The following is a 22130-nucleotide window of genomic DNA, read 5'->3' as shown; positions in this document are numbered from 1 at the left end:
AAAGAATAATATAATTTTGCTTTGCGCGTATAATTATATTTGGTTAGATTAAACGCAATGAGAAAAAATATATATACAGATATATATATATATATATAGAATAAAAAAAAAATATATATATATATATATACATATATTATTTATTTTAAAAGTTGGAATGTAAATTAAGAATTGAGTATAATTGAATATTTTTCTTTCTTTCTCTCTCTCTTCCTTCTAAAATTTCGCTACATTAATGATAACGTTATATTAAGTAATTAATATATCTTTATTTTATCTATCATTCTTCAATTTTATTTTATCAATTTTATCAATTCTTAAATTTTATTTTAATTACATTATTTCACATATTATTCAGTGTTTTAATAGTGTTTTGATTTTGTCAGAATTTTTACAATTAGATAAATTTTACAATAGATAAATAAAAGTAATAATTTTTAGAAATTAATTTTACATTATGACAATTGATTTGTTTGAGACACTTGTAATTTTATATATAAATAATACTCACTTGAATGGTTGTTTAAAAGAGAAGGTAGAAAACAAGATGATCTATTACTTGACTTGTCTCACTGTCAGTTTCGCGTAAATCCGCCACTGATGCGTCGAATCGTAAAAACGAATGCTGCGCAATGCACGTCCAATGATTTATTTGTCTCGTCCGCCTATCGTTTCGTTTATCCCGACTACCATGCCGGTACCATTCGCCATGACGTAGCATCATTTATTCGTAATCGGACGAGAGTAATATTGCTGCAGCGATGAATTTATTAGATGCAAGACCAAAGAGCTAAATGTGACAGTAAACGGGAGAACATCGCGTAAAGTAAGGACGCAGGAGAGAAAAAACGCGTATACAGAGACGGTTTAAGGACACGCGAAGGGGACGGGTTGTGAGCTTCTTTTACTACTTCCTGTTTCTCAGCGGGTCCTAACTCCTGGCGCGCCGAGAGAAAAACCGATGCGCGAGATATTCGAATGGCATTCAGACAAATTTCGTGCCAAGCCAAGAGCGTCATAAAAGAACGTCCCTCTCTTTCGCGACCCTCTCTCTATCGAGTCATCGAGGGCGAGCGCGGCAAATTTCCATCGGACGATCTACGATGTATTTCGGCCAATCCTGCACCCCTTCCTTCCTTCGGAAGAATGAGCCGCGACCCTGCGGACGTCGTAAATAGTTGTAAATTGCTATTCGCGAACAAACGAACGGAATGCATAATTTTTGGCCGGTTGCCATCGGGCGCGTTCCGGCTAGTTTTTGTTGCTTCATTCGAAAAGCGGGGAGGGAGAGCGAATCAACGGGAAAGAGAACGTACGCGATATTGGAAATGTTTCCCGATAAAACATGCACGTAGACTGATGACATCGGAAATATCGAATCGAGTTCAATCTATGAACTAACTCGCTGATGTAAAAAGAAAAAGAAGAGACGTAAAAAAATACTAGAATAAAAATGAAGTCAGTCAAAATGTATAAATATTTTGTAAATCGAAAGTTTCTTTTACTTAGCAATTTTATAATTATAATAATATATATATAGTGCGAACAATTTTTCAGGAAAACGGATATTTTTGTTTGCGACAATTTTTGATCTTTTCGTATTCTCTGTTAAAGTTTCCGTCGTCCATTTTGCGCAACCTTTACGGATCATCTTTATTTAGTTCCTCTTTTCTTTTCTCTTCTCGTTTCTTTTCTACCCCATTTTTATTATCCTATTCCTGGTGCCAGCGAAGTTTAAATGGACTTTGCCCAATAGCCTGTGCTGCCCAACCCCCAAGAGCTAATAAACTATAAATTCTTTCCGCTTCTGGTCATGATATTTTGTTAACCTAAAGTCGATTCTGTCTCTGCTATTCTGCTCTTACGACAATAAGGGGCGGTTCTCTGGGCTCGCGGAATGGAGATATAAATATATTTCAAATATGACACACACACACAACAAACACACATATACCTATACAGGAATTATGAATTGGAAACGACCGTCCTATTCATAATTTTTTCGAACGGTTGAAATTGAAAAAAAATAACAGATAAAAAGCATGTAACAAACACTATCTTTCTACGATTTTTTCAATGAAATCATTAGAATATAAAAAAAAACTTGATATGTGTAATAAAAGAAGCAGATATGATATATTTGAATAATTATTTCTGAAAATTATTATCTATTCTTCTTAAAAGTTTTTAAGATATTATATATGAAAATTTTTTCGTCTTATTCTTATTTTTATAAGTCATGTAAATAAAAGGGAATAGATACGCATGCATGATTGATGTATAAATAATAATATAAATATAATAGTTACTCGGGATTGCGCCGATATGCCGATGCGTTCTTTATGTAAGTGATTGGCATGCTAAGGAAGGCTTTTCGCGATAATTTAATAGTAATTTTTTAATTGACAATAAAAAAAACTGAAGAAGCAATTTCTTAAGTTATTAATTGTTCGTTATCGACACGTATGTTAACTAAATTTATCGAGATTTTGTTGGTTAGACGACTGAATTATCTTGGCGATCGTAAAATGCAAAAAGCTAGAGAATGTGATGTATTGAGGACGAGAGTATCGAATCGTTCCAAGCAGATTTTAATACGATTGTTTACCCAATATATGATCGTTGCCGGAAGAAAATAAGCCGACGTCCTTAGCGGAAGTCACGTAGACAGGCTTATGGTGCAAACAGCTTCTCAACGGTCGGATCTATTAATTTAATACTGCGAAATCGCTCTGTTTTTTCTCAAAACAACTAACTGATGTAAACGCTAATGAGCTTTAATACGGCAAAATGCAGAATATCGTACAAACAGATTTCAGAAAATAAAAACTTGATAGCAAATTTATATCTTTTCAATATTAAATTTAGAAGGAAAATAATTTCGACAGAATTTAAAATAGAAAATTATAATATTAGAAAAGAAATACTAAGCTGTCTTTTTTCATTTAAAAGTTGATATAACTTTTGTTTATTTATGTAGTATATGTATGTGTAGCAAGACACTTTTTAGATTTTCTCTGTAATCTCTGCTTTATAAAGCAAAGGTGTAAACTTTGCAAGAGAATTCTCGATTCTTTTGAGAGCTTCCAATTTTCCGTGTCAAACATGCCGGTCTTTAATAAATTATTTTTTCATTAAGACTACTTCGTTTTCTCCAATCCTGAGTATGAGAGAAAAACGATATCCGCCTTCCTCTCTCTCTTTCTCTCTCTCTCTTTTCTCTTTAATGCAACCCCAGGAGGATACGAAAAATTTCGGTCTCTCTATCGACGTTACATAAGAACATCTAATTCCGGCCTCTGTTCTCATCCGCTTCAGCCTCGCTGCACCAATTACTTGCGCCCATCGCCTTCGAATTTGCTCGCCTTTGCCGAAGGGCATCCGAGCGGTTTCGCCATCAAAGAAGGCACTCTCCGGTGTAATCTAAGCGGCGCAATTCTGCGCAATTATCGTGCAGGCCTCGCGCGGGAACAAAGTACGAAATCGTATTTCGGCCTTTGGACCAATGTGGCGGGCGTTGATAACGTTCTATATATCCCCGAGCAGACACATGTACTTAAGCTTATACAGTAGTTTCTCTCAGTGCTTCTCAATGTGCACCGCGTATACGTATATATGTATGTATCTCGTTCCCTCTGCACGCTTTCTGATGTGAAAGTGTGAGCGCGACATCGATCCTGAGAGAACGTTTCGAATTTCAGGGGTAGCTCTCTGTGATTGGATTGAAGGTTCCATTGATCACAAGCTTTAACGCTTATTTTATAAATTTCCTGGGAAAAAATGTTTTTGACAGACGTGAAGTGCATTAATATTGAACAAAATATTTCTGAATGTCATTTCCACAGTACATATATTTTTTATACAAAGAAAATTTTAATTAGATACATCTTATTTAACTTTAATCAAATGATCGTCGTTTCATTTCGTTTTTTTTGCATTTTTTTTTTAAACAGTGTATAGGTATTTTCTCGAGCATGTTATATATAATAAAGTAAAAGAAAATATTTCCAATTTTTATTAATTTAATTTTTATTGCATTCACTTCTTAGAATTCGCAATAAAATATATCTTTGCTATATGTTGTGAATGCCTAGCATATTGTAGGATCCTTCCCTTCGAAGGGTGATCACCCTTATCTTTCAGAGACAGCGCTTTAGTTGAATCGTGCGCTCTTGCCTAGATATATAATCGAGAAAACGGTCTCTTGAATCAAACTTTGTATTAATGAGATCCGTTCATTATATGCGTTATTATTGGATCAAAGAGGAATTTATAATAAAGATGATACAAAAAATAATAATATAAAAAAGAATATAAAAAGGAACAAATGCAACATATTTTTTTACTTCTAAAAAAAGTTTTTTTAAAAATTTTTAATGGATAAAAATCCTATTTATATTAGCCAAAAACTTAAAACAACTTAAAATGAACGAAAAATGTAATATTTATACTATTTCTATTAAATTATAATATTCAACAATTATTAATCTTTAATGCTCTTTTTGTAAGATTCCAGTATTGATACGATTTTGAAAACGGATTGGCCAAATTATTTTTGGAACAGATGGTTAATTATGATTTATATAATCATTGATATTCCAGAGGCAAGTTGTCACGTTAAGGGTCAACAAATAGTGGGGTTCTAACTGCTCGATCATGACCAATTGAATGTTCCTTCTTGCTTTGGTCCATTTTCCTCTCTTGTTTTTCAATATTTCTTTCTCTTTTTCTCTCTCTCTTTCTCTCTTGTTCTCTCTTCTGCTCTATCGGAGGATCTCGTTCTGCGCAGCGACCGATAATGGACTTTTAATGCGTTTGATTTGCGAGTCGCAAGATCCCATCTCGTCCTTTTCGAAGCGTAATTTCCATAATATTTCCGGCCCGCGCGATATGGAGGGTTGAAGGAAAGAACGGTGGATTTATTCACCGTACGCGAGATATTGATGGTTAAATGTCAATAATTCGTATACGGGAAGAGACACGGCATCGTATATTTTGTAGAGGAAAAAGGAGAAAGAGAGAGATTCTGGGTACACGAAATCCAGGCAAAATTACAAGAGCAATGTTTGCACCAAAAATTACATCTTTTATCTGCGTTTGCGTACCAAATTGCCATATGTAACAGAATGGAGGCAAAAAAGAAAGGCGGTTTTATCTCGCAAGATACGCAGAACTTTATTTTTCAGAATAGAAAATGTTATTGTGCTACTGGCAGTTTAAAGTTCTATTTAATTCTTTTACCTTAGTTTTCCTCTCGTCCATATTTAAGCTGTATATATGCAAGATAGTTCAAAAGATGGTTAATTTATCTTTTTAATATATACTAAAGTTTATTATTATTATTATTATTTCTAATTTCTCTATTTAACATATAATATAAAAGATATATACATATAATCATATTTAATGCTAAATCTAAATATCTGTATGTTTTTTTGTATCTATAACAAGAGAGAATAGATATATTATTTATGTAATTATACATACATAATTATTTATAATATTTCTTTTATCTCTGGATGATTATATCGATGATATATATCTGATGACGTGTTTCGCTTAACAGTGGATCTATTTAACGTTGAATTAGGAATGCTAAGAAGCTGCTAGAAGTATTACACGGATTGCGTGCTTCGCTTATTCAATCGAGTTATGTCTCGGCAAATATCGATCGGTAGCGCCAATAACATGGTTTCTTTTCTCTCATTGAACTATAGTAACCTCCGTTTCTCCGTTGAAATGGACAGAAATTTGCTGTCTCAGCTTGGCTAGTCGCATTAAAAAATGCAAAAACTCGCCGAGTTTGCTCGCACGTCATCTGGATTATCCAGAATTTCTCGCGAATTTCCTATTCATCGATAGTTGATTATTCTTCGAAAGGTTCAAGTTTTCTGCGAAGTAAGCACATCGTAGAAAGTTTTACACAAAATATGTCATAATCGACCATTTTCTGACTTCGATTTATCTGTTGGCATTACTTAAAAGTTTTCGATCTTTGGCAACTTCAAATTTTAGTGTCATAAATTTGTTATCAGATTGAATAAATTGCTTGTGATAATAATGCTGCTAGTGGATAATTCTACCCGATAATATGGCTGAATTTATTATAATTTATTAATTGTATTGTTATAATGTTAATAATTTGTCTACATGCTCTGAATTTTAATTGCATTAATCATAAAAATTTATAAAATAAATTAAATTAATAAAATAATAAAATATTAAAATTAATAAAATAAAATAAATATCTTGAACAACAATTAATTAATATAAGAGCGAATTTTAATAATAAAACACATTACATATTATATTTGTTGAATAAATTTTACTTTGGTCAATTTTAAAATTGACATTAAACTATCTAACATTCTATTTATATCTTTTTAACTTCTGTCACACTTTATAGCTTTAACTAATATTAAAATCATCTGTACGATTGTATCTCTTAAATCGTAGGATCGTATTCTTTGTAGCTTTCTTTTAATCGATAGATGAAACGAAGGATAACCCGGCACGCCTGAATGATTTAAGCAGTTTGTTGCGTGTTTTAGATTGGTTATATTGATTGTACACTGTTTTATTAATTATTCATTCGAACATATATCGTTTGCGTCGTGCAATCATCTCGTTAGTCTCATGTTACTTAAGTTGGTAGCTGTCTACATTTAATTGTACATTTAATCACTCGAATATTTGAATGTGATCGCACAGAATATTGTTAATGTTTTAATAACATATGCGCTTGTATTTTAAATATAATTAAATGTAAAATATATTTTCTAGTGATAGAAAAACCCCTCACTCTTTTCTCCCACCTAATATACATACCTAGCTGGCGCGTTCTTATGGCGTATATTGTTGTTGTAATTACCTTCGCTGCCATTCGCACTAGGGATGGGCGATGTATAAAAAAAAATCGATGCTAAGTTAATCGATGTTGATTAATCGATTTTTCACAAAAAGTATCGATAAATCGATTATTTAAAAAAAAAACAAAGCATTTTTATATTGTAAAAATAGTTGAGATATTTTTATAGAGGAATAACGCAAATTAATGAATATAATTAATTTTATTTACTCTTTCGTTAAGAAATGAGCACAGCGCAGTTAATTACTAAAGGACCTAAAGGTACTATTACATTTGTCGTACGATAAACTTTTTAAGCGTATTGATTGGCTGCAGTATATAAAATTTCCAAAGTCTATATTTTGTAACCAATCAATGAGCTTAAAAAATTTGTCATACAACAAATGTAATCCTAGCCTTAAGCGAAGCACAATGTGAGTTATGTAGTAAATTCTGCAGGTACAAAAAAACTTTTTATTAAATAGAAAATAAATAAAAAAAACATTGCGCGGCGATATTTTACATAAATAATCGAACATCGATGTATCGGATGAGAAAAACATCGAGTAGATTAATCGATTATTAAAAAAAAAAACTATCGACCATTTCGATTAATCGGCAAACATCGCCCATCCCTAATTCGCACGGCGACACTCGAGTCGGTAGGTAGCAACACGAACCTGTCCCGTTGTATCTACGTTATTATCCTTCGAAACGTGATCATCTCCATTCCTATAATTGGCGGTTATCAATCCACGCGATTAATCAAGTTAATCAAGGCTCTTCATCAACGATTTCGTAAGCGTATAAATAATATATATATATATTGTATATATATACATATATCGCGAAATTTGTTTGCGTTCTGGGAAATGTACTGCAATAAATAAATTGCGATTACGTATTTTCGAATGTTCATCCATCGTCTCAATTAATCATTTTGACACGCGTCGTATCGCATATGTCTATATGAAATTGCCGTCTATATGAAAAATGCCGGTTTTTTTCGAATCTTTCGATCGTTAATTGATAAATGTCGCGAACACGGAACGGATCGGTTTCCAGTCGAGCGACGTTGTGACCCATTTAATTAATAAGATGTGTAATCACTTCCCTATTTTAGTATTTATTGGCATAACAGGTGTAAATAATAACAATATAAATGGCGTAATACATAAATTGTATATCGATGATTTGTAAAAATACGTAGATTTGGCGAGATTTATATAGAAGCGAAAGCGCACGAAAGTTTGGAGAAATGACGGTTATATTTTCGGAGATCGCGTTGTTTCGCGGATATTTTTTAATTTTAACTCGTGCATTTCTTTGTTTACAGCACAATCTCGCTCTATAAAACGCGCGCGCGAGCATATATTATTTAAAGTATATACAAAGTAGATAAAAGTGCAACTATAAAAGCAACAGGTGTAGCATCTAGCATCGCCGCGGTAGATGACGCGTGAAATTGGCCGCGCGATTGTTGAATTCCCCCCTCTTCTCCCTCGTCCGCCATTCGAGATTCGTACGTTGCGCGTCGCGCTAATTTTCAGGATGTCTCGAGTGCCGAGCGATAGTTTCGCGTGTTTTTCGCATTACTTTTCCATCGTAATATAATAAAACCGGCGGCGCGCACGTCGATTAACATCGGGAGTGTCGTGAAAAGTATCGCGCGACCGATGTATTGAGATAATTAGTGATCGCGCGATCGTAATTGACCGCGTTCTCGCGAGTATAGGTTACGTGAGTGTTATGAAGAAGCAGCGGGAAAAGAGAGAGAGAGAGAGAGAGAGAGAGAGAGAGAGAGAGAGAGAGAGAGGAAGAGAAAGAGGAAAACCAACGAACGACGGTGCAATCCTAAGGTAATTTATTATTTATTTATTATTTTTTTACTTGCGCGCAATTAATCATTTATCTTAGCAACAATTATTGATCAAGCATTATATGCGTGACTTTGCATTATGTTATTTAATGCATATAATATAGAATATCCGAGATTTTTTATATTTTGAGAAGAAGGGATATATATAAGAAAATATCTAATAACATATTTATAATATTTGAACACTATGAAATTATTCAAATAGAAGAATTATTTACATAAATTATCTCAAAGTTAATCATAACTGTATGTATTGACTGTATAACTGTGTGTATTAATTATAAAATATAGATATTAAAAAGAATATTTAATTTTTTATTATATTTTAATTATATATTGCATTATAAAAGCAGATCATGTTTTTTATATTTGGTATTTAATATATTATATTTCAAATTTTTTAACGGTTATTTAAAAAATATATATAAATTTTATAGTAGTATATAATAATATTAATATTTAAAGACATTTTAAAAATAACGCAATATATTGGTGCAAAAATTTATATAAAAATAATATAAAATATTGAAAACTTGAAATATTAATGCAGATAAAACCCGATAGACATAACAAGAATGATCGAATCTTAAGCAAAGTTTACATAAATATATAATAATTCCTATTTTCGTAAAATATTCGATGTTGTTTTCGACTAACAATAAGAACAATGTGCAAATTGTTTCTATTAATTTCTTCTATATTATGAAACTAGTACATTGCGGTGCACATGAATAATGAATGATGCAAACGGTTCTAAATACAAAAGGTAAATCTGACAAATGTATTAATAGATGATAACACTGTAGGATAGATTTGTTTTGTTTGCATAACTATGCATATATCTCGTACATATTAATGTCACGCTCTATTTCATATTATAATTCATTATTAGAATGTTAGTGATTCAATTGATTGAAATAAACTACCTCGAGGATCTCGTTAATTTTACAGTATAACTCTTTTTGTTAGATGCATTTTGTTATATACTAGAATAACACAAGCGCGCCCCATTCTTCGATTTTATGTTAAAAAAATGATATTTAAAAAAATAATATAAAGTTTGTTTAAACTCGATTAATATTTTACCACACACAAATTAGCTGATTGAAACATTAATTAAATTTTAAAATAATAATAAGTTAAAAAATTAAAATAGTAACATGCTGTAAATAATATGTTACACTACCATATTCTTGATTAATATTTTTTGACAGAAATCAGCTGATAACTGTCAAAAATATTATAACATATTATTATAACATATTATTATTTTAATTTTTATAACATATATATATATATTATTTTAAAAATTAATTAGCAAATTAACGCTTTAATCAGCTGATTTCTGTCAAAAAATATTAAAGGGAATTTGTCTATATTTAATCTCTCAATTTTAATATTCGAACTACGTCTGTTAATGAAATAAATTCATTGCTAATTACTTTTGGATTTTACATTATAACTCATATATTATAATGTATCAAAATAATTTTTTCTGTTACAACTTCCGATTTCTTGACTCCTAATTAAAGATTGCAGTTAATTTTGTAGTCGATCACACACCGCAATGAAGTATTTGCAGACATTACATATTTATTTAATTTAATTAGGAATTTTATATTTGGCTGAATTTATTGGCATAATTGATATATTACATTTTTTATTTTCAATATTTCACTGATTTCTTAATAAAATATATTACATTTTTTATTTCCAATATTTCACTGATTTCTCAATAAAATTAATTTTTTAAATTAAGTACATAAAATACTAACGAGACTAACATGTAACGAGCAAACTGTTTGAAAGTAGAAAGCTTAAAATCAACAGAAGAACTTTGAAACATCTCATTTTAATGAGTTAAATAATCAATATTCTAATAATTAATAAAATATTGTGCTATTAATTATAAATTTTACTTTATTAATGCTTTCTATTTTTTAAGTATATAATAGCGAAAGGAATTAATTAAAAAGAGTATAAAATAAATATATAAGACAGTTAAACAATTTTTTTAAATGCAATCAAAAATTTATTTATTTGAAATTGCAAAACTACGGTAATCTTTACTATGAAAAATCAAATTTAAATGTACAGCATAATTAAATGTTAATTTATTGTTAAACTGTTGCTGGAATTTTGAATTTAATGCTCCTAAATTTTAAAAATATTCAATTTTTTATGGTGAAGATAGCAGAGTAACGATCGTAGTTGCAAATCAAGATTAGCTTTAGTAATTTGTGTAAAATATTCGAAAGGAATCGACATGGGTACGTATCGCTTGTATCAAACGCATAATCCGAAATATAGTTGCTTGAAATGTGTTGAATTGTGAAAACCATAATAATTCAGTCTGGAACTCGGAAATCCCCGGCGGCATTAAGTTGAAATAAGAGGGACGACGAGGAAGAAATATAAATGTAAATATTAATACAGAGAGAGTTGGGCTACTATATGGATCTTAAGAGTCGAGGGGAGACTTCCTCCACGAGCTTGCTTCCCTAGCCTCTTTCGTTCGCTCAAATATTTAATGGTTTCGACTAGAGCCACTCTTAGCTTTAGCTATATTAGTATAACTTTCGTATGTGTATACATTGAGTTCGTGTGCTGTTCAATTTATATACGCATATACGCTATGTGCTTTCTTCGTGATTTTGCGAAAGCTCAAACTACATCCTTACGAATCGGAGTCGTATCACATTTCAACGATGTTAAAGAGAGATGTTTTTACGCTTGCAATCAAATTGAATGCATCAATAAGTTAAATTACATCAATGTGTGATCCATAAAAAGGGGGAAAATGTTATTTAAAATTTTAATTAATAATTAATAAAAATTTTATATATATCTATGTAATAGTGGTGTAACATATATTATAAACAAAGAAAGAGAGAGATAGAGAGAGGGAGGGCAGAAAGAGAAATAGGAAATAGATGCAGATGTAACTATATAAAAAAACATTCTGTTTCTTACATGATTTTTTAAAATACAAATCAGTAAATTACGATAGCTTCGCGTAGTTTGCAATATCACTGCATGCCATACCCAGATTTTTTGTGCGAGTGCAATTAAAAGTATTTTGCTCCCATGTGGCGAATGTCAATGTCGCCGCGTCGACGTGCCAATACAAGATCACTCTGCGAACTGGCAAATGCGTCTGTTGTGTGGAAGTTCGAGGGAAGCGCGGTTCGACGAAAGAGGGAAGAAACGAACGAACGAAAAACAGTCTTTAATTATTTGCGATCGGCTCGGGCGAGTCCCGTGGGTGTGTTCCGCCGAGTTCGACGGAGAGTTAATTAATCCCGCGGTATAATTAAAGCGCCGTTTCGTCAGACCGAGGGATGAAGGGAAAGGGGAATAGAAGGCGGGCCCGTTGAAAGTTAAACTCTACGAAGATCAAATTGTGAATCCGGGGCTGTCCGGGACCGTCCGGCGACTCGCCAGGAGAGAGAGAGGGTGGAAAGGAAGTGGACTCTGCGACACGACAGGGGTAGAGCCGGAGACCGATTTAATTAAATTCTAACGCTTTCGGAGAAACGCGTGCGCGCACGAGAGAACGAGTTGGCGTCGATCGTCTACCGATATCACCGGTGATTTTCCCCCGTCCTCTCTTTGTCCTCGCCTTCCCTTCCTTCTTCAGGATCATATATATGAGAAATCGGCGTGATTTGGACCGACGCGCGAGATTGTTGGAAATTATTTCTTTCGTCGTTACGCTCCCTCTGCGCTTTCGCGTGTCGGGCTAAAGCTCGTCAGCGATGATATTGCGTTCTGACGAGGACCTGGAAACGTATATACGAGCACGGGGGAGGGCGAGAATGGGGAAAGGGGCTATCACAGAAGGGAATTTCACGGCTCGAAGTGGATTGAAAGTTTTTGATGTTATTGGATGCTGGACGTCAATTTCGTCGTTGCGCCGAATCGAGGCTGTTAATCGGCACTCTGTCGCCGCCACGTCAATAACGAGTTCGATAGAATTACGAGCGCGACAAAGGTTTCCCGTATTATTATGAAATTATATCGTAAATCTGATCGTTTGCGTGTTCCGCGCCGTGAAATACTGTTGCAAAAATATTTCTACGTGTTCTATGGCGAAAATTCTATTTCTGATTTTTCTACGTCTCACACATACACACACAAGCACACACATACCGTGTGTATAAATATGGGATAGTTTGTTACCGATTTTTATATTTTTCGTGTTGTTTCCCAGTTTTCGTGAATAAATTATATCTTGACAAGCCCCCGTATATTGCATCGAGTTTAAAATTGGAAATCTTTCTTGTTTCATTTTTTATTTTTATATTTTGATACAATTCTTTTGTTTCATAACATGCTTTTTTCACAATTTATAACTAATATTTATAATATATTTAAATGCATACAATATAGACTAAAATAATAATTTTTCTAATTTTTGATATTATTTTATTGCAAATATAATACAGTAGGTGATTATATGTTGCGTGCACGATTGTTGTAGGATAAATTATATCAATAATGTCATTTACATATAGGATTATGCGCGTATTTAAAATAAGCGTTGTATGCACAAAAGATTTATTCCACCATATCCTGGTGCCATATCTCTGGTAATTCATATAAATGTGACAAAGACACATATAAGCGCGCAAAGTATTCTTGGTTGAAACGTTTCCATGACATCATCATGGTTGACCTAATTTTAATCGTAAAATAACATACTCAGTGTAACTACAAATACAAATTATACAAACACTAATTGCAATTAGTGCTGTAATCATAAAAATTCTATCCAGCAATTGTTTTTTATCTCACAAATCGTCAATAATAATACAAATATGTTTAATGATCGTTGAAGTAGCCTCTCGACTTGCGGTAAGCGCATTTTTGCGCAATTTTTTGAATCAGAGAGCAATATTTCCGCAAAATTAAAATGGGAGGGACAAGTTTTTCGCGCAATCCGCCGCGACGCGTGCACCCTCGCTATTTTCACAGCTATATCTCACGCCTGATTTCCGCGATATTTATCCGACTGTCTATTTTCAACGACGTAATTTACACCTTACGCCAGGATTCGCGATGCGTACGCACGCACGCACTGTTTTTCTAGTCCAATCCATCACACGTACGTGTGCATAATGTGTCGGATATAGGCGACGATTACATAGGCGCAGGCGCGACGATGAATCTCGTCGCGACTCGAAAACGACGGACGTTCGGCACGCCGTTCAGTCGAGCACCGACGTCGACGACGATGACATCGTTTCTCACCCCGTATCACGACGGCATCCTCGTCGTCTCGTCATCGCGCCTCGCCATGTGATCGTCTTTGCCGTTTTCGAGGGTACGTTCGATCATGAGCGATTTATGACGGTGCTTGTGCGCGCGAGAAAGATGCGTCGATGTTGATTGTTGAAATTCGCTCTTTTCTACGTCTATCGGGGTTCTAATGTTATCTAATGTTCCCCGTCAATGATTTTCAACGATGATTACGATGATTAATGAATCTCTGCGAGCGTAGCGATCGAAAGAGATTAAGAGAGACTGATATATCGAAGATTGGGGTGAGAAATGGCAGGGCACGTCGGTGAATGGAACCACGTGCGAGCAATCCATACCAAAGAGGACGATAGGATTTTTCTGCGATTCTTAACGACGCGGTGTTGAAGTTAAAGGGCTGCTTAGGGTGCGTGGAAACGACAGTGCTTTCGGAGCATGTGAGACAATGCGGTGGTGTAATGATCCCTGCGATCTTCTGCGGCGCGAGTTCTTCGTCCTTCTCGTTCTGATCGGCTGCAGCGATGGCTATCTCAATATATTCATCAGTCAGTCTCAGGTCATGAAGCTCTTAGGTATGTAAAATTGTTCGCTTGATGTTGACATGGAAGAAATTGTGAAAATGTGATATAAAGTCATGTATATGTGTTCATACAATCAGAGGGAACTAAATAAATGAATGCCGGTACGAACTAAATACAAAGAGAGAATTCGCGTTTCATGGATTTTATATATTTATATATTATATTTTATATATTATAAATTTGTTTATAAAAATTGGGAAAAAGTATGTTTAAGCAGAAAGGAAAAATTTATCTACTAAAGATTAATTGGATAATACATTCGTTAAACTCGGATAATCATATTCGTAACACAATCTGATATTTTTTAATATTTTTAATTTTTTGAATTCTTTTAATTTCGTTTCTTTTTAATTTTTTGTTTTTATTTGAATGAACATGAATTTAGCAATTCATTTTTCGATATCAAAATTTGAGTATGCCTTGTTAATTTGCAAATAATCAGGAATAAAATATATTTTTCATGTGTTGCGCAACATCCACAATGAAGTATTATTTGGCTTTATACTTTTAAATATATCTTATTTAATTTATAAGAATTTTGAAAATGTAATTTTTATTCATATTATATAAGCAATATATAAGCAATATTTATCTGCATTACGATAAAAATTATGTAAAATTTATTATAAGACAAACATATTTATAAGACAAATGCGCTAATTGAACTTGATGTATATATTTACTTATATATCTCATTCGACGTCTAGCATGAAATAGTTTTAATTATATCTATTTTATTAATGAAACAACCTATTTCTCGCGAGCAATCTTTTTCTCGTCATGCCGTGTCATGCTAACATCGCGCAAGCGCTAGTTATAAAAGCGTTAAAATGCTCGTCTCTCTACTCTCTGCATTACTTTTTCCATTCAATCGAAACTCGCGCGTACATTTCCGCGTGGCGGTAAACATGAAAAGTTCCTCTCCCATGGCGATGTTCGTTAACAGGTCCCATTACAATTGCGCATCGGGCGCGCAATATTTTCTGAGAGCAAACGAAAGCCGGCGAACGCGCGAAAAAAGAGTTGACAGAGAGAATCTGTGAAACCGGACCATTTCTATGTTGCCGCATCAGTGCTTGCACGTAAAGTCACAACCAACGATAAAAATGGAAAAAAGAGAAATAAAACCAACAGAAAAGAATCGAGCTCGGAAAAGCAGCACAGAGTTGAAAGTTAATATTATAGAACTAACTGAAAATCAATGAAATCTTTCGAAATTAATAATATAGATTTTTGCAAAGTTAGCACTTCATTTTTAGAAATTCAATTGAGAGAGTTTGGTCTTTTCTGAAAATGTTTCGATTACTTTTCATAATGAATTCTGTCAATTAAATGTAAAAAATAAAATTTCGAAGAGGTATGCAATGTTAAATAGACATTTTTGTTACAAGATAATTGACAATAATTTTTTTCATTTTACACACATAATTAATATCTATTTAAGTTATAATACTTTTCGATAGAACTCTTGAAACGCTTTATTTAAAACAAGATTGCTAGATTTTGCTAGATTTTCGAAAAAAATGTTAAGAGAACTTCGAGAAAAAAATTTCTACTCAACACAATTGGAAAATTAATTGCCTTTAAAAACTGGACAATATTATTTTCCTTATTTTGAACCAAACAAATATGCATGCACATAACGTAGGTATTAATGCCAACTAGGGTAAGAAATTATTTTCGCTTTTACATTCATAATTGCGAGCCATTTGTGATTGTACCTACCCTTTGTACCTTATCCAATTCTGTCTCTTTAACGTTCGCATCGTTTTGCATCCCCAGTGTACAATTAACGCGATTGTAACGTGTCACAGGGGAAAAACTCTTTCACGAAGCTCGTTGGCGCGCAGTTTTAATGAACAAGGGCGGAAAAACTTGGGCTTGTGTGTAATAAGGATGGAAGGGAAGGGCTGGGGAGGAGGGCTGTATATATCTCGAGGCATCGTGAGAGCGAAACCGCGGGATGACCGACGAAAGAGAGCGAATTAGCGTCCGAGGCACCGTTTATGGCATGCGCGCGTGTGGAGTGTCATTTTAGCAATTTACGGCACGAACCGCTCGTTTTAATGGTCCCCAGTCTATATATATATATATACATATATATATAACGGGATTCCTGCTATGCACCTAGATAGATCTCCGTTCCATTCGATATCACTTTACGGTTCCGTGATTCATATTCGCTCGCGATCCACACCGAACGCGGATCAACCGTTCTCCACTCGACGTCGGTCGATGGATTGAATCGGGACCGGCTAGGCTAGGGTTGGTGGTGTGGACCGGGGGAAAAAAGGCGAAATCGCCGTATTTACGAGCGGCCGGTCGCTCGTGACTCTTCCAAAATCGAGGCAATCCCGGCAGTCCGCGACTCTCCGAACGGCAGAACGACCCGACACGTTCCGCTGGTTGCGCTGCGCGCTATAGCGGTACAGATTGCGCTTTCATACATTTTACGTTAATCGCGAAATATGGCGCACCAGCAAATGTGCGAAACAGATAGGGAGAAAAAAAAGGACTGAAATAACACGTAGAGGCGAAATTTTGCCCGCGAATTGAAAGCGGATGACGAAGTTTAACGCGTTTTTGTCCTTCTTGCGCTCTTCGCTATCTATTATAACGGTCTGATTTAATGACGATTTATCCGCTGATAGCGGAGTCAAGATTACGGGAGGTAATGTAATATTGGGAACATTTAGCTATGAGATATTTATGCGAGATGCATGTCTCGTAATATATCGATAAACTGGGCTAGTTTGACTCCTCTTAGTGGGTAACTTCAGCCCGTCTTGGAAGGAATATATAATTAAATTTCGCCAAAATTACACGAGCGGTATAAGCACGCATCTGAGGTACACTGAGGAGAGATAACGAGGATAAGAGGGATAATAACGCCAAGAGAGGGTCTGATAGGATCTTACAGTTTCTAAGATTAAAGACAAGTAGTGTCGAGTATATTAGTTCACATAAAATTATTAAGTTTAATATTTCACTGAGAGAGTACTTTAAAACGCTTGATTTTAATGATGAATTTTTTTTTAGTACATATAAAATTGATTTTTTTTTAGGAAAACTTTCAATCATCTTTCTCTTTTGTTTTTAAAAAGTTTGTCAATTATTATGAATTTTTCTTTAATTACAAATATATATATACATTTTGTCCAATTTTCTTTAAAATAAATGTATTATAATTCTTTCCTTTTTTATTTTTTTGCAAACATTACTAATTTATTTTACTATCCATTAGAAATGCGAAAGATAAATGTTTTTCAATGATTAGTTGAAATTTTTATTTGATAGTTATATAATTTCGAGGAGATAATGCTAATTTAGCATAAAGAATGGTAGCTCCGTTTCTTGAATGGGTCTATTTTTCAAATGCCCGAGCAGCCGCGGATCTTTAGAGAGAGATACAGGGTAATCTTCGTCACATTTCGGATTCCGCCGTCGAAGGGGTAGAGGCCGGGGACTACGGGAAAGTGAAAGGGTTGCTTCTAAGAGGAGTAAGCGGTGGGGCAAGTTTCGTCGCCGACGCTCTCGAAAGTCACTTAACTTAGATTGCACGAGCGAAATGACTTTACTTCCCCGGAAAACTTCGTTCCGTTGGAAAGGCATCTCTTCCCTGCAAGCACCAAAAAAAAGAGAAAGAAAAAAAAGAAAGGAACAGAAGAGTAAGAAGAAAGAGAGAAAAGTCGAAAGAGAGAGAGAGAAAGAAAGAGCGCGTGGAAGGTGGTTGAAAGTGGTGTTACGTACGTAAGGGAGGAGAGGCGAAGGAGAGAAAATACTCACTACCACATATACACATGCACACCCTCCTTTTGCGAGAACGAAGATACGAGTCGACTATTACCTGACACCTACGTGCGGATTCAGCATTTACTTCCGTCGCCGAGTTCGGAACGTTTACACGGGGTTTGCTCTGATTGGGCAGGGGATTTCTCACCATGTGATGAAAGGCGCGGGATGAGTTTGCGCTTTGAAGTAATATCCTTATTCCTCGAATGGAGTTGTCTCTCGGTAACCTGGATTTACTACCGAAATTGCTTCGCGCTAGTCAACTAGTCTCACGGCTTCAACGGTATAGAGTACAGAGTCTTATTCCTCAACGAACTTATTTAGAGGCAACATAATTTTACATATATTTTCTTGTTTTTTTTTGCTTCTCTTATCTCCGCGATGATAAATATAATTTATATATATATTTGTGTCATTAAATGAGTAGCGAGTTTAAAATAAGAAATGAAATGATTAATTGTAAGATTGCCTTGTCTTATTTTGAAATGTGAACAATTTTGCTAACTTTTGATCGAAATATTAAACAGACTAATAGAGATAGACTCGTAGGGAAATGAGTTGTGGATATTTGTCTTGTGTCACGTTTATCTTGTGCATATTGTGAGATTTCGGGAACCGCATGCTCCGCGCAATAAGCAGAAACTTTGGGACCGCCGGACGTTCTAGAATTGATTTTTAATTTACTTCGTACACGATGCACGCTCGCTGCAATCGCCTCCGTATGTTTGTCCTGTCTGGACCACGAAACGGTCCGACAAACAACCGACAACGTGTTCATTGCCGACGACTGTCGGACTAGCTCGTGAAACGACCCTTGTCGATTCCCCAGGCTCCGGCCGTGTTGCTGGAAACGACACGAGAAAATCGATTATTCCACAAGAACGCCCGTAAAAAAAAATATTGCGCGAAAAGATTAACGCGTGCAATCTACTCATTTTGCACATTTTTCTCTCTCTTTTTAATATCCATGAAAAATTTTTGATGAATACTTTTTCCGTTTAACGTTAATTTTTTTCTACAATTGGTTCCATTATTTTTGAATTCTTTAAGAGAAAGAGGAACGAAAGAGAGAGAAAGAGAGTAAGAGAGAGAGATATTTTTATTTATTATAAAATATAAATTTTTGAGTAATTTAGAGAATCGATCTCTTTTATATTTATTCAGAGATATATTACTGAAAATTCTATTGGCTATTTTTCTCTGTGATGTAGGAGATGTAAAGAATCATTCATCAAATTTCTCATATGATTTTGACGTTTCGAAGTTGAAGGAATTTTAGGACGTCCAATTTTCTCGCTCGTTGAACAAATTGATTCATTCATTCTATTCCAGAATGATTCCTTCTTTTTTATTTTTTTTATCTCGTTATCGCTTGATGTGAACAGTTGTGTAGTGAAGTAGTGTCTTTTGAAAGTTTCCCGACGTCTCACCCCCTTTTCTCCCCGTATTGTCCGTCATTTGTCACGTTACGCGAACTTGACAAAAATTTCGCCCGGCCTTTTTCGCACTCGTGCGTAATTTTCGCGCTGGACCCGACCGGCGTCAATTTCGCTGGCTGGAGCTGGCAAGGTGGAGGAGCGGCGTCAGCCTGAATTGCAGTAGTTTGCCGACGGGTAGATCCGACCGGACGATAACGTAAACCGCTATGGTTTATAGCCGCGCACGCATTTACGCATACGCGTGCAGGCCGCATGCCCGTCGCCGTGTGCGTTCGCCGTAGGAACTACGTCTCTTTAGCCGCGTGTGTTATTGCAAAGCCCTTGATCCGGCGATAATAGATTAATTAATACGCCTTCCCTGTGTAATTAACGGCTTATATACTGTCACGTTTCCATCTTTCGTAGTCGCGACAAATTGGGAAGAGTTAAGGAGGATAAGAGCACCTCGATGGATGATATCTTTACGATGAGATTTTTGCTTTTTTAATTACTCAATACTGGACATAAAGGAGATATTTTATGTATTTCTGTTTTTAAAGAAAGCGGAATATATTTTTACGAAACACAAGATTAAATATTAATTTAACTTTATGTTTCTAATAAGGGGATACAAATAATAAAATAATAATAAAAATAATATCATTATTCTTAATATTATTATTATTTATTACTTATTAATTGCGTCTTGCGTATTATATGTGTGAACAAGTGTATATTTTTTCCTCTCTGTCATAATACAAGTTAAAAATCTTTCTTTATAGATTTTTCCTCTTTTATCCCGTTTCTTTATCATACTTAAAATTTTTGAAAAAAATTATTTAATACAAGTAATAACAAATTTATAAACATTTGATCAATTGTGATTGTATCTTAAAAAATTAAAAAATAAAATATATATATATATATGCGATTGCGTATATATATTTTTTAAAAAATCGTTTAATATACAATTACAAAGTTCATCAAATGTTTATAAATTTGTTATTACTTGTATAAATAATTTTTTTTTCAAAAATGTTTAGTATGATGAAGAAACGGGATTATATATAGAGTGTGTAGGGGATTTTTATATTTATATAGAATTTTAAATCTACATTAAGTCTGAAATTCTACACACATATGTATGTATGTGTAATAATTATATCATAGTTAATTTGTTAGCTAGCAAGTATGCATCTGATTTGCAATCTGATCCGGAGCGTGCCGACCAGTTTATACGGCTGTGCCGGCCGGTTTACACGGAAAATTGATATGGCCGTACAAACGCCGATGTTCGCGATATGCGCTCCATTCGCTTCCATATCCACGATTTCGTACATATTTACACGTGTCTCGCTTGCACACCAGTAGACACGTGTGATTTACGCAACGCGCGAAGAGACTTGCCGACGAAAATTTATCTTCCGGCAAGCCATTGATGTATAGCTAAAGTACATATATTACATTTTCGTGTATTTTATTTATTGATTTTTTCGTACGGAAAAATTGACAGAATGTCTAAAGAGAAACAAAATTAATTCTGGAATTTAAATTTCAAATGTGTAAATAGACAATAGAATATTCGAGAATTAATTCTAAAGGAATCTTATTGTACAAATATTTTTCAGCGTAATATTCTAAATTTATCAAAATTTATTTAAATTTGAAAACAAATATAGAATATGCTGCAACCAATATAACTTTTATTAAATTGCTCATAGAGAAGACAAGTAAGGTCTAAATTCAAAAAGAATATATCGTGTTTTTTTTTTCAAGTATTAGATAAATAGATATTGTTTTTTACAATCGTATCTCTGTTTTTTATATCGATATGTCTGTTAATTTTTTCTCGTCGGATGCTTTGAAAGACTTCTATTGATTCGAGAACTCATCGTTTCATGATGTATGGTACGTGTCAAATACATCGTGCACGCATCACGTACGAAGTGGTCTCATAGGATATTCGTAGGGAGAGTGCAAATAGTATACATATATAGAGAGAGGTGTAGGGCTACGTACTCGCTCCGACACTTGCATATTAGTGCGTTTCGCCTATACGTCGATATCCGCACGTGCACGGTTAAACATATTTGTACGTGCACAGCTAGGGTCAAATCCGTCCGTATTAATTGGCAAACATTAAACTCGTTATATGTATACGAGCCTTGTACACATACCATGAGCGATGAAATGTTATTTCAAGTCGGCAAAAATGCATTTGATCAAAAACATCATGTTTTCGAAATGCCGTATTTTATAACGTCGCATTTGTTATTTAAATATAATGAGTAATGTTTTTGAATATTTTTATGTAGACACTTTTTAATCACACTTTTACCGGGGGTGCTGTT

At 34.2% G+C, this 22130-nt stretch overlaps 1 protein-coding gene and 1 long non-coding RNA gene across 2 annotated transcripts in view; one reads left to right on the top strand and one right to left on the bottom strand.

Moving 5' to 3' along the window:
- Positions 1–481: 481 nt before the first annotated feature.
- LOC145932522 (uncharacterized) overlaps positions 482–22130 on the bottom strand; it is a 147668-nt gene continuing 126019 nt past the window's right edge. Inside the window, exon 4 of the long non-coding RNA XR_014424714.1 lies at positions 482–1159. This is a non-coding gene — a long non-coding RNA (uncharacterized LOC145932522). The remainder of the gene's footprint in view (positions 1160–22130) is intronic.
- LOC145932514 (tyrosine-protein kinase Dnt) overlaps positions 13954–22130 on the top strand; it is a 79039-nt gene continuing 70862 nt past the window's right edge. Inside the window, exon 1 of the mRNA XM_083031503.1 lies at positions 13954–14560. Coding sequence (XP_082887629.1) covers positions 14434–14560 — 127 coding nt within the window. The 5' untranslated portion in view covers positions 13954–14433. The remainder of the gene's footprint in view (positions 14561–22130) is intronic.

This window comes from Prenolepis imparis, unplaced genomic scaffold (genome assembly GCF_030444845.1).
Source record: "Prenolepis imparis isolate NDT839.2.m4 unplaced genomic scaffold, iyPreImpa1.0 SCAF_2, whole genome shotgun sequence".
NCBI lineage: Eukaryota > Metazoa > Arthropoda > Insecta > Hymenoptera > Formicidae > Prenolepis > Prenolepis imparis.
Note: the sequence above shows the minus strand (reverse complement) of the source record. Positions and strands in the feature narration are given on the sequence as shown.